The sequence below is a fragment of the Miniopterus natalensis genome, chromosome 2 (assembly GCF_054644295.1).
Source record: "Miniopterus natalensis isolate mMinNat1 chromosome 2, mMinNat1.hap1, whole genome shotgun sequence".
Classification (NCBI taxonomy): Eukaryota; Metazoa; Chordata; class Mammalia; order Chiroptera; family Miniopteridae; genus Miniopterus; species Miniopterus natalensis.
This window is the reverse complement of record NC_142082.1, coordinates 80,979,016-80,995,658: the sequence shown is the minus strand read 5'-3', so window position 1 is coordinate 80,995,658 and position 16,643 is coordinate 80,979,016. Positions and strand designations below refer to the sequence as shown.

Sequence of the window (16,643 nt, the reverse complement as noted above, 5' to 3'; positions counted from 1 at the left end):
TGACATTCAGGAAGGGTCAAGTCCAATGTCACAGAACCAGTAAGTCCCAGAGCCAAGATTCACACCTTGCCTTTTCCCATTATATATTCAGTGTCTTAAAGGTATAAATGCATGAATTTAAATGGCATTGTCTCTTCTAACATTATCCACTAGCTGCTTTCTAATGAGTCTAAGCATTCTTTTCTGTGATTGACCATTGGATGATTATTCCTAATGTCATATTTCCATTGGACAGAGATCCCAACTCTCCTTTTGATGGGTTTGCTGATATACCAAACATATTTGAAAAACAAGCAAATAAATGCTTGAGGATTTTGTGGTACAAAGGCCTTAAAATTAGAGCCTATAGAAAATGAGGTCACACTATTAAGAATAAATAGAAGCTTCTGTTGTCATTGCTAATATACAAATGTTGTTGAACAGTGTCTCAGTGATTTTTCAGCTCAAACTACAATAAAGAGTTAGGAAGTGAAGAGCTGATATATGTAGAGTACAGGCTAATAGGATCAGTCCCCGAGCATTGGTGCACCTGAGAGTGAGAAAGTATTGTCCCATGGTTCTCATCACAGATACCCAAAGATCTCTTTTTTCTTCATGACTCATTATGGATGCAGCTTTTCTTAAAGTTGCTATAATTTCCCCATTCTAGCCACACTTTCTCAAGTTTTAGAAGGTACTTTCCACCATTAGTATATTAGGCAAATCTAAGTCCAGAGCCCCTTAACCACTCAACATGAGATCAGCCAATACCAATACTGTTGGCTTCTAGTTGGTATCATCTACCAATTGTGCAATATCTTTTTGAGACTGACTTGTAGGACTCTTGATGAAAAATGTGGTACCAGAGCCCAAACAAGCCAAGCTAAAAACATTTGAAGATAGAGCACAGATATGAAATCTAGATTTACACCCCACACAAACACATAACATGCATATAATTGTGGATTTTAGGTAGTGATGTTACATAATATTTCATACAACTTATAGTAGAAATTGGGTTTGTTCCCCAAGATTATTTTGTAAAAGTTCTAGTTCTTTATCTATCCCTCCTTTCCTTTGCCAAGCACTGTTTTATGCAACTTAAACACTTTGTCTCATCTAATTCCAACACAACCCTATGGAGTGAGCACTGTGGTTGGATTATTAATATTCTCTTTTTACATGTGAAGAAACTGAGGCTCAGAAAATTGAAGTAACATACAAAACACACAGCAAGAAGCAGTTGCATTGGAAAATCCAGTATCTTTTCACCATACCATGTTGCTTCTTAGTTCATTTTATATAGATATATCAAGCTTATTTATTTAAAGGAAGATAAGCTCATTAGCCTAGTTTGGGTGAGGTTTGTAGGATGCCCCAAAATGCCTTTCCACTGGCTTAGACTGGGAGAAAGGTGGGTTGTATTCTAGCATAGATGAAACTGTAAACTAAGAAGCCTGTGCCATTCTTGAAACATGAGGAATAAGAACTTCCTCCTCTTATTCTCTTCTGCAGTCACATATCTAAGACGTAATTTCATTGACTGTACATCTAAAGAGGTATTTTAACCTTTAGGTTGTTTAACGCTAATTGACTTCTGTTTTTCCCATACCATGGCTAGACCAAACCAAGATCCAGAGGCTCTACTTCTCTTTTCAGACTAGTCACTGACTCACTTTGAGATTTTGAGGAGAAACTTCACTTTTCAGGCCCACATTTTCCAATTTTCTAACATGTCCACTTCTCTCCTCACTTTGCAGGTCTGTATTTTCTAAATGGGAGATGGTAATAAAAGGAGGAAGCTATGTGCATACAAACAAACTGACATGGCTTCTAGGCAGAATCATTTTGTTGTCTGAGGGAGATAAAGAGTATTTGAATTACTTAAAGTGAATGCAGATAGCATTGTAACTGATGATATCAAGGAGAGCCTAAATTACCAAGGTTTCCCTTCTGGAAGCAAAAGCTAGTGAGGAAGGGGACCACAATGCCACTGCCCCAACCCCTTCTGGAGTTCTACTTCCTGCATCCATGGCCAGTCATGCTAAACTCTCCCCAGTTCCCTTGATGTGCTCTTGCCTGTTTCCTCACTTTGCAGGGCTATTTTCTCTTATATGGAGAAATGGAGTGCCATTCTGCATTCTTCTTCTTTGGAAAGCTCCTACTGGTTCTTTAAGATGTAGCTTTCCCTTCTCTCCTCAGGCAGAGTTAAGCACTTCCTTCTCTGTGCTCCTATAGTGCATGGTAATAATACCTTTAAAGCAGTGATTTTCAACCTTTTTCACCCCATGGCAGACATAAACTACTAAAATTTTGCACCACACCAAAAAAATATATCTTTTGCCAACCTGAAGTAGGTATAATTTTTATTCATTCACACTGGACAGCTATTGTTGTGTTGGCTGTTGTCATTTTTTGATTTGACAGTCTGAGGGAAAAGAAATCTGTACCCCTGACTAAAATAGTCAGGTGTTTCATGTTTTTAAAATTCTTGCAGCGCACCAATTGAAAATTGCTGCTGTACAATATTCAAATTAGTGAAATCTTTAAGTTGCATAACCATTTTCTTCCACCTGATTGTGCGTCCCTCAAGAATAAGGATTCTGAACTATTTATCTTTCTAGCTCCAATATCTAGGACAAGGCCAGTGCTTTATTAAATGTGAGTGGATGACAGGTATAGAGGCTACTAATGAAGAGGATCTCTTTTTCCACCAGAGGCAGGGGACACAGGCAGGAGTGGTCAAGATCAAGCATGATGGTGTTCATATTCTTTTTTTAAAAATATTTTTATTAATTTTTAGAGAGAGAGGAAGGGAAAGGGAGAGAGAAAAACATCAGTGTAAGAGCAAAGTATGGATCAGCTGCTTCCTGCACTCCTCGCACCGAGGATCAAGCCTGCAACCCGTAGGCATGTGCCCTGATGGGGAACTGAACCAACAAACTTTCGGTGCATGGGACAAAACTCAACCAAATGAGACACACTAGCCAGAGCCATATTCTTCTTAATTCTTCCCTCAGGTGTTGAGGAACTGAAGAGAAGAGACATTTAGAATTTCTCAAAAGAGCTTAGGAAGAGCTCCAGTTGTAAGAAAAATCTTGCAGAAGTGTGTGTCCCTAACTAACATGAGGTCAGAGCTGAGTAACCTGAGTAATCCCAAAGGAGAGCAGAGAAACTTGAGATACAGAGATCAAATAGAGGCACTAGGAAAGGTGCCTCCAGAAAGGCCCACATCTGTGTTGGTCTGCATTGGGCAGGCAGTGTAGGTGTTGCCACCACTAGGCTCTGGCATAAGCAAGGAGACTTTCCCAGTTCATAGCAATGTGACCTTAGGCCAGTTTTTTAAACCTCAGTTTCCTCATCTATAAAGAGGTAATTATAATAATGCTCCATAGGATTGTGGTGAGAATTAAATATGATAATGCATATAAACATTGAGCATTGAGTAACCATTCAGTAAACATTAGCTGGTCTCATTTGTCCTTTAGCTATTGGTTCCTCTGACTTCAATACAGATAGCCCTTTTTATGGAGAGAAATGGATTAATCATCCTACATAAATAAGGATAGACTGACTGATCTTTAAACAATCTCTTCATCTGTGGACATCCAAGTAAATGTCCCTTCTTCTGGAGAGCCATGCTTGGCTCTCCAGGAGAGAGCTATTTTCCCTCTTTCTGTGGATCAAAAAGGCCTTCCAGTAACCTAGTGACTAATGCCCCTCTCTCCTCCTAAATAGTCAGGGTCACATCTTTGTGTCACGGGCATCTAACCCAGGACCTGGCAAATATGGTAGGTATTTGACAGGCATTTATTAAAAGAAGAAATATACAAATATATGAATTTGCTTATGGCAGACATTTAGAATTACCAAAGGATGAATTTCATAGTCCAGACAGTGATATGCAGTTTGCATTCAGATCTCCTTTAGCACCCATTCCCAGTGATTTCCTGGGCGCGGGTTCATGCATCCTGGCTTTGTTGTATCCTCCTTCCAGTCCCTGCTCCGTCTCCACAATCCCTTTCCTCCCACCTCAGCAGGACTCAGCTGAGAGTCCGACACTGTATACTCAGTTAGAGACCCACTGCCAGCCATCACCAGGAGCCAGCAGTGTTTACAGAAACAACTTAAAGAAGCCCAGTCCCAGGCTGTGCCACCTTAGCGGGAAATCTCTGGTGGTCTCTCTGGTGGTCATCAGGGTGGGGCCAGGGCTCATTCCATGGCTAGTTTGAAAATTGCTGCTCTTTAGTCCACATATCTACTCATCAGAGTCATTTCTCCAGCCAAGTGGTTTCATGTAAACTTGAAGCATTCACTTGCCTTGTCCTAGGTGTTTGTACCTTTCAGTGGGAGGGATTTTATATATATGTACAACAAGAATATAATTATTAAACACCTCAAAGAAGGTGATAATAGATTTTTAGAGCCCTGTATACCATTAGTTGATAAATTGCTTAGTTTATGTCTACAACTCATTTCCTGAGCACCTGCTATATGACATATACTGAGCTGGCACTGTGAGATGATTTACAGCTTGTGATCTCATAATATGCTGGAAAACATGGATATGGGCACAGGTGCCATGCTGCAGTGGTCTGAACCAGAGTTCAAAGGAGGAAGATCTCACTGACGTCCCACCCAACACCAGGAAGACCAGAATCCCTGAAACCATGCTGATTGTTTTTACAAGTCTGAGGGTGTGATTTTAATATTCATCTATGAATTTGGCACTTTGTCTTTTGAAGCATTATGCCTGAGGGTGAGTTATTTTAATGTGGTTTGATTTTGGTTGCTCAGGAAAATCAGAAGGCCCTCATGCGAAGTCAAGAATGAATATACAGATGAATACAGGAGACATTCCCCTTGCCTTGGTCATTGTAACCTAGAAGGTGCCAATAGCGTGTGTATATAGTATTTGGCATATGTTGCTTGTAGTCTCAACCTAAACAACACCTTCTCAATACCTAGATTACATTTTTCTTCAGATACAGGAAACATACATGAAGTTATATTCATAAGCTATTTAAAATCATATGTTGAGCAGGTCTTAAAGAACAGCATTTCCTCTTAGATTTGAAAACTTATTATAAAAGAAAGAGGAGAGATAAGGAGGCCTGGATTCCAGTCCCAATGAGCTCTGTGACACTAGGCACATCCTTTAACTTGGTTGTCATTTCACTCCTCTGTGACAGGAGGAAAGTGGCCAGACAGATAATCTCTGAGGTCCCTTCACCCTTACAGCATTCTATGACTCTGTTATTCTTAAGTTATCATTTAAGGAACTTGGCACAGACCTCGAACATAGCAAAGAAAACTATTAAAGATTTGGAAAATAAGCCTCCAAAACCAGGTTAAACAAATTTTTTTGGAAGCCCGGTGGCAGTCATCAAAGCATGTGACAGAATTTTATGAATTGAGCAGCTTCTGTTATTCCCGCTGAGAAAAGCCCAGGAGAGCGGGAGTTTGAATCGTATCAGAAAAGATTTAGGTTACAGGATAGGGATATGAGACACCAGAGAGGTGTAGGGTTTCCGTATTTGGATATTTTTAAGAAAATAGTGGATGGCTTGCTTTCTGGGACAGTTTGCATATAGTCTTGCCTAGAAGCTAGGAGTGAATTGCATCAGCATGCTGTACGTGGCGATATCCCAGAAAGCAGATCCCACATGCTGCTCTGGTAACCCTCCTGTGCTGTGCTGAGCAGCTGAACTATAGGCATCTGCCCCGGTCAGCGAAGAGAAGGCATGGGAACTGAGCTTTACCTGCTGCTGAGGTAAGAACAAGAGCCAGGTGGGGATGGTAGATGCTGGGTACATTTCAAGAGGTACCTCCCAGAGAAATCACATCAGGGCCAAGGCCATAGCTCATGAAAGACCCTGTCCCTGTTTCTAGGCTCATTTGAAATACACCATACCCTGACTCTAACTTTTGCATACATTTGTCAACTAATGAATAGACTTTTGGAACTTTAAAATTGGAAGGGATTTCATCTCTTAATTTATAGGTAAGGAAACTGAGACCCAGAGAGGTAAATGGAATCTGATGTTACACAGGTGGTAGCCTAGGTCTCCAAACCCACAAATTCAGCACCTTTTCCCACTCCCTGCTGGGTATCTCAGTTATGGTGTCCTTGGAGATGTACAAGTATATAAGTTCTCTGAATATCTTTATTGCATGGGCTGATTTAGATGTTTGATACTTTTAATTTTTGATAAGCTTTTGTGCTAATTTCTTACTTATCTAATCTTTTTCCCTTTAGCCCTTCTTTATCCGTTTCATTTGTTCATTTTTGACCTTCATAACTTTTTTTTCAATAAGTGAGCTATAATCTCTGTGTCCAGTTTGAAACTTGACATGTAACTGTGGGCCTCATGAAGCCCCAGCCTTTGTAACCCCTGTGTGTGTAGCCCAGTAACCAGAGCAGTGTTCAGGGGTGGAGTGAAAGAATGAATGTATGAATGAATGAGTGACATCTAGTGTTGAGGTAATTGTGTAATAGTGGATAATGAGCTAGCTCATATTAATAGTCAACTCTTTGAAAAGATCCAGGGATACCCTGAGCTTTCAATAGAGGAGAGTCTGGATCTTAAAGTCCTGCTAGGAGAATGTGAAGCGAAGGGTAGCTGTGGAGTTTCAAGACATTAACATGAGGACTATTATTATCTACAGCTCAGGAAAAGAGAGAGAAACCAAGTCAATGAGGGCATCCCCAGCCTAAGCTTGGAGAACCCCCTTTTTGCTCTGTTTCACATTCTTCACAGAAAGCAAAGGTGCTGGGGGGTGTTGGATGAGAGAAGAGAGGCTGTGGGCACTCCTTAGCTGGTAACGGAGCTGGGCCCTGTGTGCTATGCTATATACAGCTTCAGAAGCCCCTCAATGCAGTGATCAAGCCACAGTAGCTCCAGAGCAACATTTGGTTCTTCAAGTTTGGAGTAAGCTGGCCTGCTGCTTTCCTATGACTGCTTACATGGCCCCAGATAGTGAGAGAAAGAGCCACTGAATCTGTACTGTGAAGAGCCTTCCTCGGCCTTGCTCCTTCTTCCCTCTGAGGCTGCAGAGGTAAGAATCCTGTTCTCTGAAGCAGCCCCTGGAGAATCAGTGAATATGCAGGGAGAAAAAAGATAATAAGAAGGAAATTTTGACTTGATAAAAGAATTCATAAGAGCCTCTTTAAGTGATTATCTGTATTTGAGACCATTTATAATTATTTGGCTTCTTTAAAAAAGTCATTTTTAAAATACATTTTCAAAATCATCTTTTATGGAAAGCTTTTGTATGTCTGTATCTATAGACAAATGATGTCCCGAGAATATATGCTGATTACTCATAGTTAGACCCCCTAAAGCGGTCTATGTTATAAAATAAAGGGAACAGGAGTAGGTGAAAGCAAACCTCCTTTGTTATCTAAGTTTCTAAAAACCTTATTTATGGGTCTTTTATTTTGTGTTGAAGTCCCATGTATTTTACGTTTTACTTCTTTAGTCATCATAGGCTAACTCTAGAGATTGCTATATTAATCATGTTCTAGATTGCATGTTGTTTTGGATTAGTCATTGTTCATTGAGGCATTTAGAAATTGTACAGTCCCCCCCCTCCCCCCCCTGTATACATACTGAAATTATTGAGATAAAGCTAGGAATTTAGGTCCTGAGTTTCCAGTTTTACTTTACTCACTGTGTCAAGTTGCAGGAAAAGTAGGGCACATTCAAAAGAATCCCTTGGCAATGTGATGCCAGGTTACAGGTGCATCCCTGATCCTGGCAGTTATATAATTGGGCATCAATATATTGAATCAAAACACTGACCAGCACAACACTATCACCTTTCAGAAATGATTCCAGCCCATGAGCATTTCACTCTGGATAGGTCATATTTTACCATTCTTTCTGCTTCTTTTCATTATTAATTTTCTCTCAGAGAAAATTCAGCTTACAGTTTTACATTTATTTTACAGAACATATTTCCTTTTGTAAGTTCTACAGCACTGTATTCTATAGGAAGCACCTACAAATAGTTTCTATATTCGACTTCAGGAATTTGAGTCAGGTGCTTTTACTATAAGAAGTCATTCTCAGAAGTTTGCTTTCACTACCAATCTGAAAAATACCAGCCTCCTTTAAGTAGGGACTCAAAACTCTCTGACTTAGAGAAATGAACAAGTTTTGTGGCTTTTGCCATTTGAGGGGTTATTTGATTTTCTTATGACATTCAAAATAACCTTAAAACAATGACCAACTAGTACTCTCTTTGGCCAAATGTCATGGATTTCTATAACAATTGATTTAATAAATTTAATTGCTCACAGAAAAACTAGCAGCCAGATGTGACTTAGAGAATTGTTTGAGATTTTTCTTCTTGGATTTTGTGTTGAAGGTCCTATTGTATGTTTCACTTCTTTAGATTTAGGCAGTGATTCAAAAACAGGCTTCAAAATTCACCACTGATTTACAAGAGACTTCAAAATGCTTCCAGGCAGGGCATAGTTAGATGACATAGTTATTTTAAAAGGCCACACTTAGTGCAAGAGGAGTAGAGCAGTGCTGAAGAAACTGATCATTCACACCCTGGAAGGGACATGCCTTTTACTTTTTTTAGGCTCCAAATGCATCAGCAAATCCCATTACTGTAGTGACCTCTCTAGAGTTTCCTGCTAATATGGTGCCAGTAATTTGCAAACTGAAACACTCATAAATTGTCTTTATGAATTTTACCTACATTATTGCAACTCATACCTTCAAATATGTATGCATTAAAATGAGTGTATTTTTTCCAGGCAAACACATTAATAAGCTATGTCAAGTACCTAATATTTGATTCTAACCCTAGGAATGTCTGTTTTAGAAACGGCCCAGTCTGCATGTTAATGACTTCGTCCTCCTGTTTCTCTGTTTTGTGAAAATGCTGCTATTTGCACATCCAGTTCAATTAGTTAAAGGGTCTCTCTCAGTTATGGGCTGCAGTGGCCCTTTTAATGGTCCCTCCATTCTCTTGCTGCTCTGCTCACCAGCAACTGTGTTGACAAATTGTTGCCTGGCATTGCTTTGAGAACTTGTACATAGACAAAGCATTTTATCTCATTGGACCTTCAGGCTCCTTATCTATAAAATGAGGTGGTTATAGTAAATTACTCCTTAGATTCCTGTGTCTCTAAAAGTTGGATTGTGTTTCCAGGACTTTCTGCTCATTCTGATGGTAAAAGCGACTTATCTCTTTATGTTTGGGCCCTACAAACAACAAACAGTATCACAGTAACTTAAGCTGTTGACTATTCATCCTTTTAGACTATTTCAATCAACTCTCTTTTCCTTTAATTATTAAATTACTGATGTGTTTTGTATTTTTAAAATGTGAAAACTGTCTCACTATATGGCTTCTCTGAGCTGAACTCATTTATAAATCTCTTAGCAAAATATAGTTATTCAGATACTCAGATTTTTCATCTTGGCCTACCTGCCATGGCTTAAAAATTACATGGATTTAAAATAATGCTTTTTTCTCTTTCTAGGTCATTTATTTCAATGGGCTGTGCAATTTTTAGACTAAAATATTTTCTCTAATTTTTCACTATAGCATGATCTTCATTTATTTTTTTTCCACCTCAAAATGTAATCTTTCTTTTCTTCCTTGGCCCTGCTCTTGACCTTTAAAATGTATTATCATTTCCTGCCTTTACTTGTATTTCTCACCAATCTCTTATAGTGGTCTAAAATCTAAAACTCTTATGTCAAAAGCAGGGTCAGGTTTTGATTTAGAGATCCTATTTATTCTCTTTAACCTTTCAAGCTGTTTCATGCTTTCTGGGTAACTAGGTCAGTGTAGACGTGCTTCAACCAAAGTGAAGAACAGTGCCTGGCTTATAGTAGGCATTCATTAAATATTTGTTAAGTGGGTGAATTTATTTCATAATCTCATGGACATTCATGAACCAAGAGGTGTTAAAACACTTAAAACCAAGAAGGGCCAGCCAGCTCTAGGGCATTAGACCAGATTTTACCAAAAGCCTTGTTAAAATATGATGGGGGAGAGCCTTCTCTTAATACATATATGGAGTATTGGTAGAGAGTATAAAGGAGAAACAAACCAAAGTAGTCACAAGAATGTAGTTAAGTGTACAAAGTTACATACTAATTTCTTAAAACAGAAGACTTGATTTCTTAACTCGCGAAAGCAAAAGCTTCTTAAGCTAGAACACCTAGATATGCTCTCTGTATTATAATTATTTTTAATCTCCCATGGGTTATACATATTAAAGATACTTAATGAAAAGTTTCTGAGTGAATGAATGGATGGGTGAAATGAGTGTCTAACAGAAATATAAAGGAACCTGAATAGACATCATGGGAGAGGTGAAAAGACTGAGAATTGGAATCCTCGCTGCTCTTCTATCTACGTGTGTAATCTGAGATAATGTATCTTAATTTTCCTGAGCTTCTGCTTCCTGCCATTAGCCTTCATTGAGGGACATTATTTAAAAAATACAAAATCGTGTTTTCTATATCCCCCAAGTGTCTTATTTTTGAGGCCTGGGTAAAAGTATTACTATCAGCCTCATTTCTGCCGCCCTAAGAAAACTGATTTGTCTCATATAGAGTCATGTAACTGATGATGTTTCCATTTTTGCATTAGTTTCTAGAGAACATGGAGCTAGATTTTCAGCTCACTTCTAGTGAAATTTGCAACCCTAACCATGTATTCGAAGTATTAATAATACTCTCCCCTGCCAACATCTTATTTCTCCTTCTCACAGATCACATAATCTTATTTGTTTAGTTCTTAAATTTGGATATATCTTTGTAACCTGGCTCAAATTGTTTTGGGAACAAGATGGTGAAAAAGAAGGAAGAAATAAAAGAAGGGGGGAGATAGACAGACAGACAAAAAGGAAGGAAGAGAAGTGAAGACAAGAAAGTAGGATAGCCAGTACCTACCTCTGAGGGTTATTGTGATGTGTAAATGAGATTGTGTTTGCTCATACAGTTAAGACCTCAACATTTTCTACTATCCTTCAGACAACCCAATGGACCAATGCCTTTTTAGGTAGATAAGGTAAATAATAATAAAATTAATTTTTATTGATAGTAAAATATATTTTTAAAAAATTTAAAAAATAACAATATATGTAATCAAATTTTTAATTGATGCATCCTGGAGTTCCCATTAGTACATAAGGTGACAAGGAGGTAGGATAGTGGAAGCAAGAAGATTTGGGTTTTTTAATCTAAAGGCTCCCAGAATTTGTTCACTTTTATTTAAATGTAAAGTTTCTGTTAACAAAGGGTCACATGGGGAAACAAAAGTTTGAAAGCACTGATATATGTACATGACAGGATAGTAAATTGGTGAATAATGAATGTGGATTTGCCAAATTAAGCATAATGCATTTTTGGCCTGCAGGCTTAAGTGTTAAAACTCCATTTTTGTGTGCTTGTTGGTTGCCACTAGGAAAAAATACAGCATTATAGAATAATGTGAAAATGTAGAAAAGGAAATCAATTTAAAACAGCATCCTGTCACAAATTTAAAATATTTTTAAAAATCTGTACTTTTGCTAAAATGCCCAAAATATAATTATAGAAATACCTCATCCTCCACACTTCCACTCACCCCACCAGGAAATCCAGTCTGCTTTAGTGGAACTCCTATTTGAAACCTGCTGGTATGGATTAGCTAGGGGCATTATATTCTCCAATATAATCCATTTTCTGTTTCATTCTCTTTCTACTCACCCGAAGGCAGCAATAATGCACAGGAAAAGGGAAATTACTCCAGCATTGGCATTAAGTTTCTTAGCAAAACTAGCCTTTCTGAGAAGAGAACACCTAAAAGCCCCTCAGATTCCCATATATGGATTGAGTCAGATTTTCTTCCTTTTTCCCTAAATATTTATAGAACTTCATAACTTCCTTGTAAGTTATAAAATTTATCTGTTGGGTTGGTCAAACATATTAATTTTAAATACAAACATGACAATATGTCTAAAACACATCTAGGAACAAGTTAAGTGTTTTAGTTGTATATTGCTGTGTAACAGACTACTCCAAAGTTTAGTGATTTAAAACAATCATTTTATCATCTCTCTTGAGTCTGTTGGTTTAATGGGCACAGCTGGGTGACTCTTCCTCTCCATGTGATGTTGACTGAGACTGTGGACACCTGAGGGCTCCAATGGGCTGAAACTACCAGAATGGCCTAGTCAGGTGGCTGCAGTTGAAACTGCCTGTCAGCGAGGAGCACGGCAGAAACTGTTAACCAGAGTATCCAGTTCCCCTTCATTGGCTTCTTCTTGTGACTTGGACATCTCGCTGCATGGCAGTGAGAGGGAACATCCCAAGAATGAGCGTTCAAAAAGGCAGAAAGCAGAAGTTTCCAGTTGAGACATGGATTCTCCAGCCTTCTAAAAGGTCAAAGCAGTCACAGGATCAGCCCAGATTCAAGGGGAGGAAAATTAGCTCCACTCCTGACATAAGCAGCAGTCTGTATATAACAGGGAGAGGAGAGACTGGTGAGGGCCATCTTTGGACACCACTACATGGAAGATTAAAAAAGATACTATTTCTTACACTTTTGAAAGATAGTTGTAAATCATGAGGGATGAAGAGAAATATTCCTTCACTTAATAAATAGAAATTGCTTCTTAAGGAAATTGGCACATTAAGAATTAATATGCACAACAATCATTCCTTATGTTCTCCCTCTCTGCAGATCTGTTGTCTAAAGCAATAAAAAATGGCCAGAGGATCAGTGTCCGAGGAAGAAATGATTGAGCTCAGAGAAGCTTTTGCCAAAGTTGGTGAGTAGACCTGGTACCTTGAGTGGCACAGTTCTCTATTAACTTCAGAACAGATTCATTGAAATGGTAAAGTGAGAAAAATAGCAAAAGTGACAAGAATATGGTGGTATTGGTTAAAGGAGCTAGGGAACTTAGTTCTGAAAGGTATCTTTCAAAACAATACTTCTTTCTCTATCAAAACATGGAATATGGGCACTTTCTTACCTCTAGCTTTTCCTGAAAATGGCGTGTAAGTCTCATCTTTACATCATGTCTACTTTTTTTGGTTTTCTTTGTTGTTTTTTCTTTGTTTTTGTTTTTTGGTATACTTTCCTTTGTTATTTCATACTTTTTCTTACTCTTTGTCACTAAGCCTATGATTTATTTCCCCATCTGATTCTATTAGAGTCCCTTTAGATTCTGTTGCCACATCTCTGTTTTGAAATTATGACTCCTGGATGTTGGAAGTGATGTTAAAGACCATATCTAATAGCAACAGTCCTCTTGTGAGATACGGACTCTTTCATGGGGTCAAGCCATGACCCCTGAATGACTGCCTCTGCTGCTGTGTACCTCCCACCTAGCCTTCTCTCACCTCTCTTCATGCTGTTAGTTGAATTGCTCTGAAACTACAACTCATCGTTTGCCTTGCAGATACTGATGGGAATGGGTACATCAGCTGCAATGAGTTGAATGACTTGTTCAAGGCTGCTTGCTTGCCTCTGCCTGGGTACAGAGTGAGAGAAATTACAGAAAATCTGATGGCTACAGGTGATCTAGACCAGGATGGGAAGATCAGCTTTGATGAGTTTATCAAGGTGAGTATGATGCAGAATACAAGGAGATGCATTTGAAATTTGGAACTTTAATTTTTAAAAAAATCCAGAAATCCATTTCCACTCTCGTTGCTTAAACATTACATATTCTTTGTGGGTTTATTTTTATCACATATTGGGTTTCTATAGATACATTATATTTTTGCAGGTTTTTCATGGCCTAAAAAGCACCGATGTTGCCAAGACCTTTAGAAAAGCAATCAATAAGAAGGAAGGGATTTGTGCAATTGGTGGTACTTCAGAGCAGTCTAGTGTTGGCACCCAACACTCCTATTCAGGTAAGTTGTGCTAATGGGTGTGGGATGGAGATAGAAAGGGTGTTGGGATGAGGAGAGAGCTGAGGGCAGAGGGAGAAGGGAACCATGTTGAAAGGATCCATATCTTCTGGGATTACAGATTCTAAACTTTGCAGTCAAACTTAAGGGGTGCAAAGAAAGACAGAAATTAAGATTTTATTGCCTATTGCCTGTTTTCCTATGTAGGAATGGGCCGGCAGTTCCAGCTCTAGGTAGGGCCCAATACCAAATAATCTTATCAGCATTTAAAAAATACATTAAAGGCAGCCAAAATTCCTTTGTAAATCTTCTGGACAAAATGAGCTACTCGGGCTTCTACTTTCAAACTTCATGTTTATTCTTAATGCCTGCTGAGTGATCCAAAAAATTGTGTTTTCATTGATTTGGAAGAAAGTGGTATATTTTTTCTGAAGATTTTGAAAGCTGCCATCCAACAGCCTTAATGGAAACTTCTAATAGCCCAAACAGTACAGTAATCCAACAACCCCCAAACTGAGTTCTTCAAAACATTAGTTGCTCTTAAAGATATGTTCATGGTTAAGTACCATCTATAATTGCTAAGACAAAGTTTAGCTTTTTATTTTGAAACAGAAATTTTCACAGCCTTTTGCTATGTAAATGTACATTATGAAACTTCAAGACAGTGATATGCTATGCAGTGTTTCTCAAACTTTCATGACTCAAGATTCTTTGGAGGGACACTGTTGCTTTCAAATTAGGAAACACAAATTGAGAAACATGGTGCTGGGCATAACTAAATGTTTTATTAAAATTTCTAAAATCCACCTCTGGCAGCTTCACTGACAGGAAAGAAAGATTATATCACAAATGATTTCATTTCATAGCAATTTCATTATAAAGAAACTCAGATATTGCAAGGATTGCCTGTCATCATCCCACATTTAAATCAGCAGAAATAAAGGGAGAACCCCCAGTTTTACTCTGTAAGAATTGGAGCACATTTATATTTAAATTATATATAAATATAAAGAAAAATACTTTTATTATTTATATATTTGCATATAAAATATAGCTATAAATTTGCTTTTAAATATAAAATAATTGCATATATAGCTTCTAAATCTACTTGCTGTATGTTTTCTGACTTAGAATGAACAGATTCTATGTTTATATCCCATCATCTGAGATTTTTAAATGTCAATAAATGTGAGATGATCGGATAATGGGTGAGATAACCTCACAATGTCTCTTCTGGGCATGAGAATCTAAGATCCACATGTATGATTTTGTTTCCAGAAGATTTTTACTTTGCAAATAAGTCATTTTAATCATTTACTTGCAGAGGAAGAGAAGTATGCCTTCGTTAACTGGATAAACAAAGCCCTGGAAAATGACCCTGACTGTCGGCATGTCATCCCAATGAATCCAAACACAAATGATCTCTTCAATGCTGTTGGCGATGGCATCGTCCTTTGGTAAATAACACTTCCTTCTTGGTTTCCGAAGGTTTCCCTAGAATTTTCTGGAATACCAACAATTAATTGTGTTTATCCTAGGCAAAATTCCTTTGGTGATCAGATGGACTTGAAATGCTTTTCTGTACTTTTACTTGGCAGGTCCAGGAGAGAAAAGTACTTTCAAGAGCAACTTATAGTGAAATGTAAAACTATTATTTCTTGGGTAGAGGAGAGGGATGCACAGTATAGAGACAAACATAAACATATTGCTTCATTGGAATACATGACACTTTGCTTCATGTCTTACATGAGAGTAGACAGAATTAATAATAGCAACATGATAACTGGAGCTATCCACTGCAAGTCCTATGCAAAGAGAGTTGTAAGTGGTGCACACAAATGCACCATTGAGGGTACCTGAAAAGGAGGAATGTATGTATTCTTTCTATGGGAGACTCAAAACACAGCTGGTCAATTCATGATGGAGTCTTTGAAAATGCCTCTGCAGCCCTAGCCAGTTTGGTTCAGTGGTTAGGTCGTCACCCCTCTGACTGAAGGGTCTAGGGTTCAGTTCCCGGTCAAGGGCACGTACCTCTGTTGCAGATGGCTGGCCCCGGTTGGGGCATGTGTGGGAGGCAACCAATCAATGTGTCCCTCTCTCTGTCTCTCACCCTCCCTTCCACTCTCTAAAAAAAATCAATGGAAAAAAATACATCCTTTGGTGAATGCTTCTGCAGCTCTTCCCTCAGCAGCTTCTCTGTCATCATAAAACATGGTGTTAGTGAGGAGGTTTGAAATGCCCAATCTCAGGTAAGCCCAGGAGTTGAAGGGAGAGATGGGTGAGCAAGACTTTCAGCCCCTTTTCTCTGCTCTGACCAGAGCAATTCTGCTTTTGATATTTTATTTATTAGAGTTTATTTTTTAAAGATTCAACTGATAAAAAACAAAAACAAAAAACCTAGCCTACAGGATCAAGTCCTGGTTCCTTTGATTGGCACCCAACCTCCCCCATGGCCTTTCCTCAGTCTCCTTATAGTTTTACCTCCTAAGACCCCCTGACTCAGGAACCCAGCCCAGGGTACCGAATGAACAGCTTTATGAATGAAAGCAAGCATACTGACTCTTTCCCATACACACCCTGCTTATAACTTGCAACTGCGGCTTTGCCTTTTATTTATTTTTAAGAATGCCCTTCCCCATCCTATCCTCCTATACAAATCCACTTATGGTGTAATTTCCTGGCCCATCCCAACCTCCAGTGATTTCTCCCTTAACTGAATTCTTAAAGCACGTATTGTTTGTAATACTTTGGAAGCCATTATAATGTCCTGCTTTGGACTGTTAG

The 16,643-nt window shown here is 38.5% G+C and overlaps 1 protein-coding gene across 1 annotated transcript in view; it reads left to right on the top strand.

Moving 5' to 3' along the window:
• Positions 1-16,643, top strand: part of LCP1 (lymphocyte cytosolic protein 1) — a 47,939-nt gene that overhangs the window by 5,999 nt on the left and 25,297 nt on the right. The window contains exons 2-5 of the mRNA XM_016219175.2: positions 12,682-12,769; positions 13,403-13,566; positions 13,733-13,862; positions 15,184-15,316. Of these exons, the coding sequence (XP_016074661.1) occupies positions 12,706-12,769; positions 13,403-13,566; positions 13,733-13,862; positions 15,184-15,316 (491 nt within the window). The 5' untranslated portion in view covers positions 12,682-12,705. The remainder of the gene's footprint in view (positions 1-12,681; positions 12,770-13,402; positions 13,567-13,732; positions 13,863-15,183; positions 15,317-16,643) is intronic.